Source organism: Seriola lalandi, unplaced genomic scaffold, assembly GCF_002814215.2.
Source record: "Seriola lalandi dorsalis isolate HSWRI2012SDOR001 ecotype SW California unplaced genomic scaffold, Sedor1 jcf7180002053710, whole genome shotgun sequence".
Classification (NCBI taxonomy): Eukaryota; Metazoa; Chordata; class Actinopteri; order Carangiformes; family Carangidae; genus Seriola; species Seriola lalandi.
In genome coordinates this window covers 316,105-331,782 of record NW_019524263.1, presented here as the reverse complement: position 1 = coordinate 331,782, position 15,678 = coordinate 316,105, and the positions used below count along the sequence as shown (strand labels likewise).

At 41.3% G+C, this 15,678-nt stretch overlaps 2 protein-coding genes across 2 annotated transcripts; one reads left to right on the top strand and one right to left on the bottom strand.

The window, feature by feature from the left end:
• The first annotated feature begins 1,954 nt into the window (after window positions 1-1,954).
• On the top strand, window positions 1,955-6,988 carry LOC111651624 (tyrosinase-like). The gene is made up of 5 exons (XM_023401617.2): window positions 1,955-2,825; window positions 3,126-3,342; window positions 4,261-4,408; window positions 4,508-4,689; window positions 5,031-6,988. Exons 1-5 carry the CDS (start codon window positions 2,004-2,006, stop codon window positions 5,294-5,296), a joined length of 1,635 nt encoding a protein of 544 aa, XP_023257385.1. The 5' UTR covers window positions 1,955-2,003; the 3' UTR covers window positions 5,297-6,988.
• chordc1b (cysteine and histidine-rich domain (CHORD) containing 1b) lies at window positions 6,122-15,246 on the bottom strand. Its single transcript, XM_023401618.2, has 11 exons — window positions 15,066-15,246; window positions 11,568-11,617; window positions 11,426-11,482; window positions 11,094-11,254; window positions 10,294-10,394; window positions 9,941-9,999; window positions 8,949-9,019; window positions 8,618-8,723; window positions 8,326-8,445; window positions 8,177-8,239; window positions 6,122-7,549 (listed from the first exon to the last, which is right to left on the bottom strand). The coding sequence occupies exons 1-11, from the start codon at window positions 15,127-15,129 to the stop codon at window positions 7,379-7,381; spliced, it is 1,023 nt and encodes a 340-aa protein (XP_023257386.1). The 5' UTR covers window positions 15,130-15,246; the 3' UTR covers window positions 6,122-7,378.
• Between the last annotated feature and the right edge of the window lie 432 nt (window positions 15,247-15,678).

The following is a 15,678-nucleotide window of genomic DNA, read 5'->3' as shown; positions in this document are numbered from 1 at the left end:
GAGAGTAATGGAGATGGACGCCGTGCAGGCAAACTGAACGTGCATTCATCTTTGTGGAGGGAGCTGGATTCCAACGGGATAAAAACACTCTGCACATAAAGAAATGATTGTCCCAACATCGCTGTGTGTGCAACACTGTCCGATGATGATTTGCTGTTACACAAACCACTCGCTGGCCCCCACAATACAGAGAGGCTCATATCTTTTCTGGATGACCTGCATAAAATCGACTTGGAGAGAAGTTGAGGGGCAACAAACTCCCCTGTACCTTCGCTGATGTGTGAGATAATGTGGCAAACCCACCATTGTGCTGCAGTCTGCCTCAATGCTCCTCCCCTATAGAGGAGTTTTTATCTGTGTGGAGGTGGAAGGTTTATGACCCCTATCCACATGACCAGATGTGGATACTGAAAGTCTGAGGACTGCCAAGGCTGAATCATCAGAGAAGACATATGATGTGATGTTGATTAGGACTACAGACCTCACAGTACTAGTGATTATACTAAATATGTTGCTATTTTCTATCCCTGGGATTTCAGGAAATTGTTTTTTTGTTTCAACTTTTTATTTTTCACAAGTAAATTACATTGTGCAAAGATGTAGAAACAACAAAAAAAAAGATATTGAAGCAAACTGCTGAATTTCTTTCTTGTTATGGCCTACCTCAGTACAGTCAATAAAGTGAGAGGGTGTTCTTCTTATTCTATGATGAAATACTGATTTATGTGAAAAATCATTCAAACTTAAAAGATAAAAGTTCATCATTCATGAAATGCTCCTTGTTGTTTTTTTAGGTCAGTAAAGTTGCTTCAGCTGGTCGATCGTATGTATGAATTGTTTTGGTGGTGGAGTGAGTTTTGGAGGTGAGATCAGCTGATTGGCCAAGATGCACGTCAGTAATTTTGGGCTGAACAAAGAGGTTTGAAAAAGTGGCCTCGGCACTGACTTATATAGTATATGCCTGTTAGCAATTGAAAAAACAAACAAACTCTGTGATGTTCTTCCCTGTGAGAGTCACATGCAAACAATTCTATTACCATTAGACTAAAGGTCAAAGGTCAGGGTGCAGTGGTTGTGGTGGCAGGTGCAGCCAGCCATGTGAGACCGCAGTACTGAGAAACCTCAATAGACATTAATGTTTTTTTCTGAGAAAGCACTAAATGCAAACGCCACATATTCCTACCTGAGGCGACGGTGTCTTTATTATGCTTTACTCAACAGCTTGTCTTCAGTGAATCCTTTGTTTTAAGTGCCTGCCTTAGATTACGCTGCAGGTGATGACATAAAGTATCACGCGGCCATATAACCACAAAAATGAAACCCTGCAAATGTGATATTTCAGAGGACTGAGGATCTTATTTTTCATTAGATCATAGCTGACTGCAGTATGTGTAGTTTATTAGCTCATTTGAGGGTGAACAAGATGATTTGCCCTCAACTGCTTCACTGTTCATGAAAAATAGGAAGAAAATCATATATGAATCATATATTGTTCATACGTTATACTGTTCATACACATATGAATATGAAATATGGGTTATTATATTACTCTCCTTATGCTTGTGTCTCTGTCTTTCTGTGGAGCCCCCATAACAGTTTACCTGATTTGTCAGTGTGTGTGTGTGTGTGTGTGTGTGTGTGTGTGTGTGTGTGTGTGTGTGTGTGTGTGTGAGAGAGAGAGAGAGAGAGATGGAGAACTACAAGAGAGAGAGAGAGAGAGTGAGAGTGATCATGTGTTTTGCTTGATTCACACTCTCACATGACTGGAACTATAATCTACAATCATTTCTTTTTTTTCGTAAAAGGAGTTTGAATGTCTGGGCTCACTGCCCCCGTCATGAAGTAAGCTTCACCCTGGGGTTAAGCAGCATGTGACCGGCTCAACAAAGAGGAGGGGGTGAAAACCCCTGAAGAATTTAAGCCAGAGAGCATCACATGGGCTTTCCCACTTTGCTTCATTTCTGGGTGACTGCTCGCCTCCTCCAAAGTGAAACGCTGCTGTAATGTGGCCACTGATAATCTTTAGTTTCATGTGGTATTTTGTTCCCTGCTACCAACAGTTCCCTCGTCTGTGTGCCACTCAGGAAGCCTTGCGCACTAAGGTGTGCTGCCCGACTTGGGAAGGGGACGGCTCGGCCTGCGGAGCCAGCTCGGGCCGGGGCTTCTGTCAGGATGTGGAGGTGTCGGACCAGCCCGACGGGCCGCAGTACCCCTTCTCCGGACTGGACGACAGAGAGAAGTGGCCCCTGGTTTTCTACAACCGGACCTGCCAGTGCGCAGGGAACTTCATGGGCTTCAACTGCGCGGACTGTAAGTTTGGATACTTTGGTGTGAACTGTGACCAGAGGAGAGAGTCTCTCAGGAGGAACATATTTCACCTGTCCCGGGCCGAGAGGATCAGACTCGTGTCCTACCTGAACTTGGCCAAGCAGACTGTCAGCAGGGACTATGTGGTGGCCACGGGGACCTACATGGAGATGGAGAACGGCTCTGCCCCGATGTTCGCTGATGTGTCTGTGTATGATGTTTTTGTGTGGATGCATTACTACGTGTCCCGGAACGCGCTGTTGGGGGGGCCAGGGAACGTGTGGACCGATGTGGACTTTGCCCACTGGGCGCCTGCGTTTCTCCCGTGGCACCGCGTGTACCTGCTGCACTGGGAGCATGAGATCAGGAAGCTGACCGGAGACAGGAGCTTCACCATCCCGTACTGGGACTGGAGGGATGCCCAGGGCTGTGACGTGTGCACGGACGAGCTGATGGGGGGCCGGAGCCTCCAGGATCCCAGTCTGCTCAGTCCAGGCTCGGTCTTCTCCTCTTGGAGGGTACACTTTTCTTTTCATTTCATTTCAATAATGTTTTCTTCTGGTTACTTCTCTTTTCTTACATAGCAACCGTTTTATTTATTTATTTATGTCCATTGCTCAACTTATATGTGCCAGCTGCTGTACAACTATCTATCTATCTATCTATCTATCTATCTATCTATCTATCTATCTATCTATCTATCTATCTATCTATCTATTATATAATATTATATAATTTTCAACAACTAGGTGACTGACTGTCCTGTATTCACTTTGCTCTGTAATGCATCTAATGTTTCCGCGTGTCTGCGTCTACAGGTCCTGTGCTCCAGAGCAGGGGACTACAATAACAGAGGTGTGTTGTGTGATGCCGGCGAAGAAGGCCCATTGCGTCGTAACCCTGGAAACCACGACCGTAATATGGTCGAGCGATTACCAACTTCGGCAGAGGTGGAGTTCACTCTCAGTCTGACCAACTATGACACCGGAGCCATGGACCGCAACGCCAACATGAGCTTCAGGAACACTCTGGAAGGTCAGATAAGCGCCATAAAGCGCGCGCGCGCGCGCGCGCGCACACACACACACACACACACACACACACACACACACACACACACACACACACACACACACACAGACTGTCTTCACTCTCTGGGCTGCTCCATCTTAAATTATATACCACTCTGCACTGCTACTCTTCCATCACATTGTGTCAATCTATCGACTCTGTCTGCCTCTGTGTGCTGGTGATGATTTTCTCACATGACATATGTTTGTTTGCACTCGACACAAATGCTGATACTCGCGACTGTCAATAAGATTCAGAATCTGACAACCCGGGTTACATCTTATTTGTGGTTAGAAGCTGTTATACTGTAAGACACCGACATGCTCCTGTTGTTTGGTGTAAGTCCTTTGTCCGGTGTGACTGACAGTGTATTATTGTGGTGCACTATCCATTGTCCGATGTTAATATTCACTTATTCACACTAATATCTGTGTATGTTTGAATCTCAGGGCCGACATTAATTCCACACAAATCCAGCAAGTCTGTGCTTTCTATTGATAGTAGTCTGAGTATGACCACAGAACTATTCAATAAAGTGCTGTCTCCAACATACAGTAGCTTCAGAGCCATGCCATAGTTTCCTAGGATACCAAGAGTAGCCTATATCAGATCTGAACACATACTGTATCTCATATTTTTTTCAGAAAAGAAAAATAGTTCACTACAGAAAAGTTTCTGTAGAAACTGCCACTGAAATACACATCAATTTTTTTCTCTCCAAGGAAACCATTCTCATGTTTAACAGGTTCAATTCCAAAATGCAGTGTTGGGGAGTAGTGAACTATAAGTAATTAAACTAGTACAATCAAAGGCTTTTGGTTCTCTAACCACTACATGCTGCCATCTATGTCCCTGCTGATGAGACGACCTCTCACCTTGCAGGATTCGGGGATCCTCAGACCGGCTTGGGAAACAGTTCTCGTATGGGCATGCACGCTGCTCTCCATTTGTTCATGAACGGATCCATGTCGTCGGTGCAGGGCTCAGCAAATGACCCCATCTTCCTTCTCCACCACGCTTTTGTTGACAGGTAAGAGAGGTAACACACACAGAGACACACACACACACACACACTAGATGCAGGTGCATTTACAGTAATTGCTGTGTTTGTTTTCTCTTCCCCTGAAAGCATTTATGAGCAGTGGCTCAGGAGGCACAGACCATCTCCATCCCAGTATCCAGACTCTAATGCTCCTATTGGGCACAACAGTGAATACCACATGGTGCCCTTCCTGCCCCTCCACCGAAACAGAGAATACTTCATCTCCAGCAAAGACCTTGGATACGAGTACTCCCACCTGCTAGATGCCAGTAAGTTCACTTCGGAGTGGAGTTTTTCTATTTCCATTTTCCATTTGAATCTGACAAAGTCTATTACTGTTTTCCATTATCTGTTAATCTGTTTTTCATTTTCCCCCTGCATGTTAAAAAAATCCACCAACTGAATTTATTCAGGAAAAAAGTTTGAAACCATAGTTCCTTATCTCAAAAAGATACCCCGATTGTAATATAACCAAGATAACTGTAATAATTTAACTCATTCAGATTTAGGTTACTCACCATCTTTATTTTATTCCAACTTAAAAATAAACTTGCATATTTCAACTACTTTTTTTTTTTTTTACCTGAGACCACCTCTCTGTCCTTTCCAGATCAGAGGCTGTCAGAATCCATGCGGCCTTACCTGGAGGAGTTGCAGGATGTGTGGCCCTGGCTGCTGCTTGCAGGGCTCTGTGGGGGGATCGTAGTGGTGGCCGTAGCTGCTGCCGTTGTCACTGCAAAGCGGAGATACCGAGGGTCCTCTTGGCTGCCTGCGAGCAGTTGGAAAAACTTATTTACTCTCCCAGAAAGGCAGCCACTTATCGGGAGCAATGACACTGTGGAAAGCAGCCACCGTAACTACCAAACAACTATGTGAGGGCGCAGCCAGCCCCATGTAGTGACGCACGCATCTATGAATTTTAATATCAAAGCCATGTGAATTATACATTATATTGACTAACTGTAATGAATCTATAATCTTTATTGAAGCCGGTGTATTTAAACTGTGGAAAGTTTTGAAGGAGGTCATGTTAAAACTTCTGAGCATGTTCCACCCACCACTTGTAACTTGTCAAATTCTTCCCAGTAGGTCATTTTAGACATGGTCTGTGCATCATTTAGTTTCTGTCATGGAAATGTTCCAAAGTGACTTTTCACATCTCTTCTTCCCTCTGGTTTTAGGCGATTACCTTCAGAATCAGGCTCTGCACTGTGTTGTGTCAGTCATATACATTTAGTATGAAGTAATGATATCCTACATGCATGCAGCTGCCATTCAGAGGAAGTAACACAAAGTCTTCAGATAAATCTGCAGAAGCCTGGGGGGGGGGGGTTATTTTATTATCTTTACGTGGGAGTTTGATTAACATGTAAATGGATTCATGTTTGTGGCGTGAGGGAAGAGAAAAAGGTGATAATGTCTGCTTAGCTGTCAAGGTCTGAGACATCGCCACTATATCAAAGATGGAGCTCAGTATTCTAACCTTAAGAGTTATGTATACCTTTAAGAAAAAAAACAAAAAACTTTATGACATTTGTAAAAGTCACCTCAATCCAAAAGCTGCATGTGGGTCAGAATCTTCACTTGAAAGGTCACTCCTACTTTCATTCATCATTTCACGAGCTCCCATGAGGCTGGCGGAGTCTGGTCTTGTAGTTCTCCATCTCTCACTCACTCACTCTCACACACACACTATCCCAGTTTTAAAAGTTGAACACAAAAGTTTATTTTTGGTAAGACAAATTAGTTCCCTAATAATATTACCCATATGTCGCAGTCTCATTCAGCCACATTTATGTCAAACATTCCAAGCCTGGACACATGCTGTCTAGTATAGCTTTTGTTTTTTTAATATTACACAGGACTTTGCCCAAAATACTTTGTATTCATTTGCCGTTCTCAGATATTCTTACAGTACATTCTCATTATTAAAATGGTGCTGTTGTGACAAAAAAATAAAAAAAAGTGGATAAATACACCATTGATCATTTGGAAGCAAAACTTGTACAAAATATACATTAGGTGTAATCATGTAAAAAAAAAAAAGAACATTTGAACTGTGAAAAAGGTTGAAGCATAGTTGAAGCATTGCTGAAAAACATTTAGTTTCTAAGTTTAGGCATCCTATTGTGTTTCTTATAAACAGTTGATTGGGAATAAACGCCACATTACACAAGTGTGGACATTTTCGAGATCCAGATTTCCTACTCAAACTACACAGCGGCTTCATCATCACACAAATACAGCATGAATACAGCATTTAGTCTGATGTGACGCTGGTGGACAAATCATATGCAAAAACAACGCAATAATTTATACAATTGATGAAACCAAAGGATGGAATGAAAAAAAATAAATATTTATATAATCACCAATAGTGAGTTTACCACTTCAAATGTGCTGAGTATGACAGAAACAAATGGAAATGTACAGATGGAATAATTTTTTACTAAATATTGTTCTAACAGAAAATGGTCACAACTGTGGTCCATTAGGATTGGCCAGATGTGAGCTGTCCACATGAAAGGCTTTACGGGTGTGAAATTAAACATGGCCAAACGACTCCTATCTTATTGTGTCTTATTGTTTGATGTTATTCAGTGCAATTCACAAGTGTGTCATCGTCTGACTTGATTGAAGGTCTATTAAAAGTCAGAGTTCCTCCACTTATCGTTCATTCCTGAAGTGAAAAACTGTTGTAAAAAATACTTGAAGATTCTTTAGCATACCGACCTACTTCATGTTCAAAAAAAAATAAAAAAAAGGTATTGAGAAAAAACAGGCAAAACCAAGAAAGTTGACTATTGACCATTCTTAGTTGTGGCTGTAAATGTTGAGGAGTTGAGGCCTAAAGTTCCATGACAGCAAAAGAGGCGACTCTTTGAAGAGGTAAAGAATGGACTGTGTGGCCTTGGATTCAGCGAGAGATACACACTGTGTTTTAACTGTAAGTCCTCATCACTCGTCTTCATCCTCGCTATCGGCCTCTTCTTGTTTCTTCTCGCTCTCCTTGGGCGTGACGGGGGGAGGGAGGTCCAGACGAGCCCACGACATAACCTCGGACTTCTTCATGGCTACCTCGATCTTGGCCGCCATCATGTTCACTATGCTTTTACTCACATCTATCACCTACAAGGAAAGAAAGAAACTGGTGGTAAAGAAAACATATGAAAAGCCTGAAAGCAAACAGGCCTTGGGTGTATTTTCAGAAAATGATCTTTTCTACCAAGCTGAAATCCTACATCCAATCCTAAAAACTCAAATTGATCATCTTGATTCACCCAGTTTACTCCAATCAAATTGTGGGGTCACTTATGTGCACTCTCCAGCCCAGAGGAAATTAAGAATCAAAATGTGACGAGTAAAGCAGAAAAATCTGTGAAACAACAGATAAGCTTGTTTGCCGATCAGCATCGATACGCTGGTCTGGCAAAGAAGTGTGAATATGAGCAGCTTTAAGTGATGTTTAAACTAGTGTTGTATATTCAGGTGGTAATTCATTTTCTCAGTACAGTTGCTGCCATTTTGAATCCCCACTCGAAAGGTCATCTTGTGTAGCTCATATCAAATAATCATACCGTATCAAATAATAAAAGACATATATATTATTGTTTGTTATAGTGTAATGAGTGTATAAACATGTTATGTTGTAGTATCTCGAGTGCTGTACAAAAAGTATACATATGTATTAAAACCAGCATTTAGAAAAAAGGTAACAAGACTTTTCCATCAGGTTGAGAGTGATGCTGTACTTACTCCCCACAGACTGATTTTCTGCACAAATTCCTTCTCTCCCTCAAATATAACATGTATGTTGAGCTAAAGGAGAAAAGAGAAAAAAACATTAGTTTGAAAAAATCCAACAACAAATGAAGCAGTTTAGACATGCAGAGAAATCGTCTGACCGTGGTGCTGTTTGCATCCACGTAGCACAGCTCTGGGACGGCGTTCTTGGCGTAGATAGAGATGATGACTTGTGCCCCGGTCTGGTGCCAGTCAAACCGGCACGGAACCACTTTCTTACCCTGCAATGGAGATTATTTGATACACAAATGAAAAATTCAGCCATTCTTTTTTTTCTCCACCATGCAAGTGTTCACCAGACTCCACTAGATGGAGTTACAGCTGAGACCTCCTCTCTCACGCAGACCTTGCACACATAAAATGAAGACTTTGCTGTGAAGCGGGCACACCTACCTCATCTTTTTTCCTCCATAGATGTGTTCCCTTGGTGCAGCCCTCTTGAGAGAGGAAGGTGTTAAAGTCAGAGGTTTTCCTCTTACAGCAGCTCCAGTATTTCATCCTGGAGACGCAGGAAAGACATACACCCGCTGGATTTTTAGCAGTCAATAACATGTCACTCAGGAGGAGCAGTAAACAAGGTAAACAGGAAGACAAGCAGGAAAATACAAGTGTTGCTCTCCATGCTTCTCTTTTACAGAGAATATCTACTATTTCATGTCAGTACAGTGACACACAGAACGGAAAGTTAAGATGTTTTAAGGTTGAATTAAATAATAATACTCACCCTTCATGGAAGATAGGAAATCCAGAGTGGTATAAGCACACATCAGAATCGCTTGCAGGTCCTTCAAAACTCTGAAGACAACAACAAAGTGCAGTTCAAGACACTGAAGCAGATTGTCTTTGCTATCAAAAATACAATTAGGGCTAAACTGTGCATGTATACCAATTAGGCACTCCTCCGCTAATGAAAGTCACAGAGTTAATAGTCATAGGATTCCAAATTAGCTATATGAACTGACAAGTCTTAAATTATTTCTTCAGTACTGTCATCTCTGTGCAGATGAATGGTAGCAGGCAGAAGGATCTCCTCAAGTCTACTGCTTATTAAAGCCCAAAGCTTATTTTAGAATATCATTGAAATGATAGAGGGGGAATGCATGAGTAATGACTAATACCCTCTTTCTCTAATAAAGACCTCGGAGAGAAAATGTAAAAAGTACAACATTTAGACTCTACCGAGACCCCGGCTGATTAATCAACTAAAAGCAGGCAGCCCTTGAGAGAATATCACATGGCAATCAAATCAGTTAAAGTACAATTATGTAAATCATTATAGTTCCACTCCACGCTTCTACAAAACCCGTCAATGCAAATTTTTCTCACAATTTATGTGCGACTACTTAGGGTTTCTGCCTCCCCTCAAGATTAGATTGAGCAAAAAATAAAAAATAAAAAATAGGTCTGCATCTGTTTCAGAGCAAACATGGAGGAGCGAAAGGAGCTGTTTCTATTTCTCGTTAACCCGGAGCGGTGAGTTCTTTAGGGGCGTTCTAATCTTTTTGGATCAACATGATTTGTTTTTGTTTTCACATAATGATATCTATTCATATGCTAAATTTTTTTAAATGTGTGAAATGAATTTAACTTAGAAATCAAAACATTTAAGCTGCTGTAGCTAAAGCCCTACAGAAATATGGGTAAAGACAGAGATTTTTACACATTTCAACACGAGAATTTTTTCCAAAATGTTTTACGTGTGACACATTCACCTACTTTAGTGCACCCTCCATTTTTACAGGACGTCCCGATCTTGATCTCGTCGCTATCTTCCTCTGGAAAGACAGAGAGATAGAAGAACTGACACCAATACTTTGAAGAGCATCTAAAAAAAATGCACTCAGTTATGACGTGCTGTCTTGTCCCTGTCAGCTTTTACTCAAATGCCGTGATGTGAGTGACACAGGTGAGGACATGTTCCCCCGTCCATTAACTTTCGCTGTCAACATGACCTTCCGGACTACCATAACAGGAAGTTGAGGGTAATCTAGGATGCAGAGGACTAAGAAAAAAAAAAAAAAAAAAAAAAAAAAACAGAAACATGGAGGAGAGGGGAAAGAAGTTCTCACCTTTCTTCTCTTCTGCGTTTTCAGACAGCTTCAGTTTCTCCAGAGCCTGCTTCAGAGACGCAGAAACTTTATGCTGCAATCTCACCATTGGCTCGTTAGCACTGCAACCGTAATAACAAACATATTCATTATGAAACAATAGCACTTTGTTAATTTTGTTAATTGAAAACTATTTGGAAGGGTATTGTGGTTTTTACTTTAAATAAGAAATACATTTTTGGCAATTTTACTTAAAAATTAGGTCTCTTATACAACGCCACCCAAAGACCAATACACAACTTCAAAGGAGTTTCACTATTCAGTAGTAATCGCTTCATCAATCAACGGTCTTCTTTCTTTTGAACTCTGGTGGGAAGAACCCTGGATAAAAGACCGGAGAACGTCTCTTGACTATCCTGTGGATCCTCAGCGTGCGTTTGATGATTTCAGGCTGATTTAATACCTCTGATACTGTACTGAGCCCTTTATGCATTTGGTACTAAACCAGAATAATTCAGAACAGAATGTAGTCTTTGGTGCTAATACGGATATACAGTATTAAATAAAGTCTGGTTCATGTATCCAGTGGAGAAAAGCTTGTTTTTCTTGGCCTGTTTATTTTTATTTCTTAAAATATAATTTAAAAAAAACTTTAAATTTGAAGTTTTGACATCATTTAATACCTTTTTATTGTAGTATAATCTTTGTATCTACAAAATCATTGCTGGTTTAATGTAGGGAAAACAAATAACAAGATCTCAGGGTTTTCCAATGGTATTGATTAAAATATAATAATCTATGTTTAAAGCCAACTGTACAACCTGGGTCTGCGTATTGCCTCCTGAGGCTTTGGTGCGGAGATGATGTACTCGTTAAACTTTGGTTTCTGGTCATCTGCCTCCTTCTTTTCTCCCGATGATGTCACATCTGGTTTCACCGGCTCGGGGGGCTTCTCTTTGTTATGGGGACCTTTTGTGCAGCCCTGTGAGGAGAAAGCGACAGTGTTGGACTCAGCCCAATATGGCTGCAGCAAAGGTGGCAGTCTATGCTTTATGAACACAACAAAAAAAAGAAAAAAAAAGAAAAAGACAATGGAAACATAACCGTGGAGGATAAAAAAAAGTATGGATTAAAGCAGAGGCAACAAACTTACAGCGATGCTGAGGAAGTCTGAGAAGTCAGTTGTTCTTCTCTTGCAGCAGGACCATCCCTGGAGGAAGTTATAGAAACATTAAGGTTGACCAGGTTACAGGACAAGAAGACACAAACTGATTGTGCTATTTAAAGCATTTTACCTTCAATGCATCATGGAATACTGGGACTCCTGGATGATAGGTGCAGCCATCTGTGAAAAGAAAACAACTATGATTAAATCTATAGACGCGTTACAGGAAAAAAACGACATTAGTGGCTCAGTAAAGTGTTGAGCTGCTGGAACGGCTTCATTGATTCTACAAGTCTCTGAACTCTGCAGGAGGGATGAACACCATTCTTCCAAAAAGATAGTCCCCCATTTGGTGTTTTGATAGCGGTGGTGCAGAGCGCTGTTTAACGTGTCGCTCTAAATTCTTCCATGGCTGTTCAATTGGGTTGAGATCTGGTCACTGTGAAGGCCACAGCACACAATTCACATCATTTTCATCCTCATCAAACCATCCAGTGATCCCTCGTGCCCTGCTGATGGGGGCAGCCATCCTTTTTCTCCACTCATTTTTCAGGTTTTTCCCTTTAATATATCACCTGTCCGTAGTTTCACAAAGAATTAAAACTTTCATTTTTCAGGAGAAAGGGTTCACCCTAAATTGCTCAGGGTGGCAAAATGCCCATTTCTTTTAGAGACCGCTGAGTAAAGTTGTAGAGCAGTCGTTTCTGAACGTGGTGAGGCATTTTGTGAGTCAACGATTACAAGAAATCCATTGTCGTTTTCAGCTGTTTTGATGGGCACCAAGCCTTTCTTAGTGCTGTGTCTTTCTCCTCCTTTCATGTGTGGTACATCTCTCTCAAAGGACCGGGGTGAGCAGTGTGTGTGATGCTGCCTTCACATGTTCCCTGTCAAAGTGACGTGCTGCAGATTGAGGTGGATGAACAGAACTCCAAAGTGAGGTATGTAACATGAAGTAATTTTTAGAAGCTGGTTACAGCAGCATTTGATGGCTGTATGGGGTCAAGAGACAGAATTTATCACAATGTACTCAGGCAAGAAATGCTAAGACTTAGGAGTTAGGATGGCAATGAGCTGTCATGCTGAAATGACTGTATGTAAATTGTAACATACAAATATGTATATTTTCTCTCTTTGTTAACTAGAAAGTAGTTGTAGTATGTAATAAAGAGTAGGACAATCCTTTGTGTTCAGAACAGCTTCAGCAGCAACAGCAACTGAAGAAAAAGACACTGAAACATACTGATCAAAACTAACAACCAGAGCACAGATCTGGCAAAAAGATTTGAAACTTGTTTAAATAATGATAATTTTTCAATCTTTTTCAAAGTTACTTGGTATTAAACTTTCTTTTGATAAAAATAGACTATAATTTTCCTCTACCTTTTGCATAAAATTTATGAAATGATTTGCATTCGTCCTTGTGGAGTGCAGCAAAACAAAATACATACATAAATGATTAACTTGGGGCATTACACTCTCCTTTTATCCAAAGAAGAAATTGCTGTGGAAAAAACTGTCTTTCAAACTGAAGCACAAACACGAGCAATATACAAACCAAACAAAAAAGACTATTTGAAACAGGCGCAAGACAGTAATACAATTTTAAATTAATGGATTCATGATACACTTGAGATATAATAAGGAGTTAATTTGACAAATTATAATTTCAAATTTGCATTAAATGAAAAGTAGAGCATGATTTTTTAAACGTCCTTCTTTTGGGAAGTGTCCTAAAAGACAAATCACTGTGGACTGAAAAAGAAATCTGATTGGGTGACACCAGAGATCAAGCATCTTCCTTACAGTACAGCCTGAGCATCGGCCGTTCCGTGCCACCGCCTTAGATACACATCTTAGATAGAAAGGTAATGATAATAGACTCCACTGCTATGAAAAGAGGCATCCTATTAAAATGGAAATTAGACCCGATTCCTGTATTGAGTATCTAGCGGTATACAATGTTATATTACCTGAAGACAGAGGAGGACATTTCTAACAAATGGAAATAAAGGACTTGCTGAGCTTTTGTCGGAGGGGCTGAAGACAATGTTACTACCTTTAAAGTTAAATTATACTTAGATCATTGCCTTCAAATTAACAACAGTCCCAAGAACAAAATTTGTTTCCTGTACCTCAAGATCAAGAAGTGAACTATCTACACAACTTTGTGTGAGGGGTTTTCCTAGTGGTGGTGTAGGGGTACTGCACTTCTGGAAGTACACAGGTTTTACAACAACAGATGAACAAAGTAATACTTTCCTTTATGTTATCAGCTAAATGTGTGAGAAAATAATAATCATATATCTAGTATACCTCACATATAAAACTGATGGTGTATACTACACATCTGCATTTCTGGAGGACATGTTTGTTAAAGGTAAGAAAAGGCAGTGATGCTTATGATGATGAGCGTTGTATAAATGGACTTAGTCTTGTGAGTCATCTTTTGTTACATCAAATCACGCCTGTGGCCATTGTCCTGGAGAACAATCCGCACTGTAAACATATTATTACATTAGCAATTTTGGCAGAGGTCCGGATTTCTAACAGAAGCCAACGGTTATTGGGGAGGCTGCTCTCATTTCCACAGATCCATGTTTTACTGCAGTGTGGGTTCAAAATATACTCTGGCTTTCATCAAGCGTAAACCCTTCTGGTAGTAAGGAAACAGATTAGGCCCATGAATGCTTCTTACCTCTTTCTACCCCTTACTGGTTTCTCAGATTTTGTGCTCCTAGTTTTGCATCTCTGTAAACTGAAGGGCTGTTGTGCCATAAATATAAGGTTTACAGTCCTTATCATTAACATTGTGGTATATGGGAGGCCTTGGTGATTCTTAGCATTTGTATCCAGATGCCTGCTAATCTCATTTGTTGCACTGTTACCTTCACATTAACAGCTTTGCAGTATGTACGACTCATCCAACCCTGTCCTCATCTATGTCTCCAGGAACTTAAACTTCCTTGACAACTCATTTGAAAGTGGCGATTTACAGACAGCTCCAAAAGCTGTTGAAATATATGCTATTTGTGTGAATATTTCAAGCACTTAACCAGTCCAGTGAACTAACGTGGTGGGTTCACTTTTGCTTGATGTATTGAACACAGCGTTAAAAGCCGAACCTCACTGCTGGCTGCTAACTCTGATGAACTGTTCTTCTTCTGTTTTATGAGTAACTGAATGAAGCGATTTCACTGTTTTAGCACTAGTAACATTTGTGGCCACATGGCTGTGGTTCTGGGATGACATTGAGACATGTGCGGTAGATGCTCTACGTCTAATAAAACGGTAGAATTACTTGTTTCTAAAACTTTAAACCGCTTACAGTGTGCTCTGTGCGGGACAATTGTTCTCTAAAGTCTAACATTACTGGGCTAATCACAGGAGCTTAACATGTTAACGGCATCGTGATGAGCAGCAGGCCCATGTGCTATTAGCCACCTGACTTATCAGCTACAGCAGTATTAATGAATGAAGTTTCCTCCGTGTAGGGTCCAGCCAGCTAACACCAGGTTAGCTACATGGGCCCAACAGGCCTGCTCGCTAGAGAAATTTCCAGATGATCAGAGGTTAGCTTGCTAACAGGCTGGTACAAGGTACAGCGAGAGTTAACTAAGGTACTACTTACCGTCCGGGTTATTTTCTGGATCAAATCGCTGTCCACATCCTTTATTATAACACAAAACAGACATGGTGGTGGAGGAAACAAGTTCAACTTGTGGCCAGATTTGTAACTAACCGCTAAGGAGCTTGTTTGTGAGAGATTCCGAGCCGCTGCCGCTGCCTGAGCTGCTGTACAGTTACACTGGTCGCACTTCCGGATGTTGTCGGTTACACTCGGCAAAGATCGGAGCTAGCCCGAGCCCAACCCGCCACCTCCATCCTGAGCGCTCCGTGGGTCCCACACAAGCGACTACTGAAGCTGGCCGCTTCTAAACTTGCGTTAAGCTACATGTTCTTCATACCACATCTATCTCGGACTTTAACGCTGCAGCAAACGAACACCTGACTGTTTGACGACAGTTTTGTGTCAACTAATGCAGATGAAGCCGGAATGCCCCACCGCACTCGGGGGTTACAGTGGTCAGGTGCACGAAACTGGGGCAATAGCTATTTAGTTTTACGAGGAGGACTGCAGCCGATTGGGGACTGCCTGTCGGGAATTGTGCGCGTGAATTTTTTTCCAGTTCGCGCATCACCACCGACTTTTGCGCCACTGTTTTTCCTTTCTTTTCTTTTTC

Excerpts from the sequence above, each read along its gene's own strand:
- chordc1b (XM_023401618.2), bottom strand. The coding sequence starts at position 15,129 with ATGTCTGTTTTGTGTTATAATAAAGGATGTGGACAGCGATTTGATCCA. Across the intron at positions 11,618-15,065 it reads TCCAGAAAATAACCCGGACG|ATGGCTGCACCTATCATCCA; the intron begins GTAAGTAGTACC and ends TTCTTTTCACAG. Across the intron at positions 10,000-10,293 it reads AAACGCAGAAGAGAAGAAAG|AGGAAGATAGCGACGAGATC; the intron begins GTGAGAACTTCT and ends CTGTCTTTCCAG.
- LOC111651624 (XM_023401617.2), top strand. The coding sequence starts at position 2,004 with ATGTGGCCACTGATAATCTTTAGTTTCATGTGGTATTTTGTTCCCTGC. Across the intron at positions 2,826-3,125 it reads CGGTCTTCTCCTCTTGGAGG|GTCCTGTGCTCCAGAGCAGG; the intron begins GTACACTTTTCT and ends CTGCGTCTACAG. Across the intron at positions 4,690-5,030 it reads CTCCCACCTGCTAGATGCCA|ATCAGAGGCTGTCAGAATCC; the intron begins GTAAGTTCACTT and ends TGTCCTTTCCAG.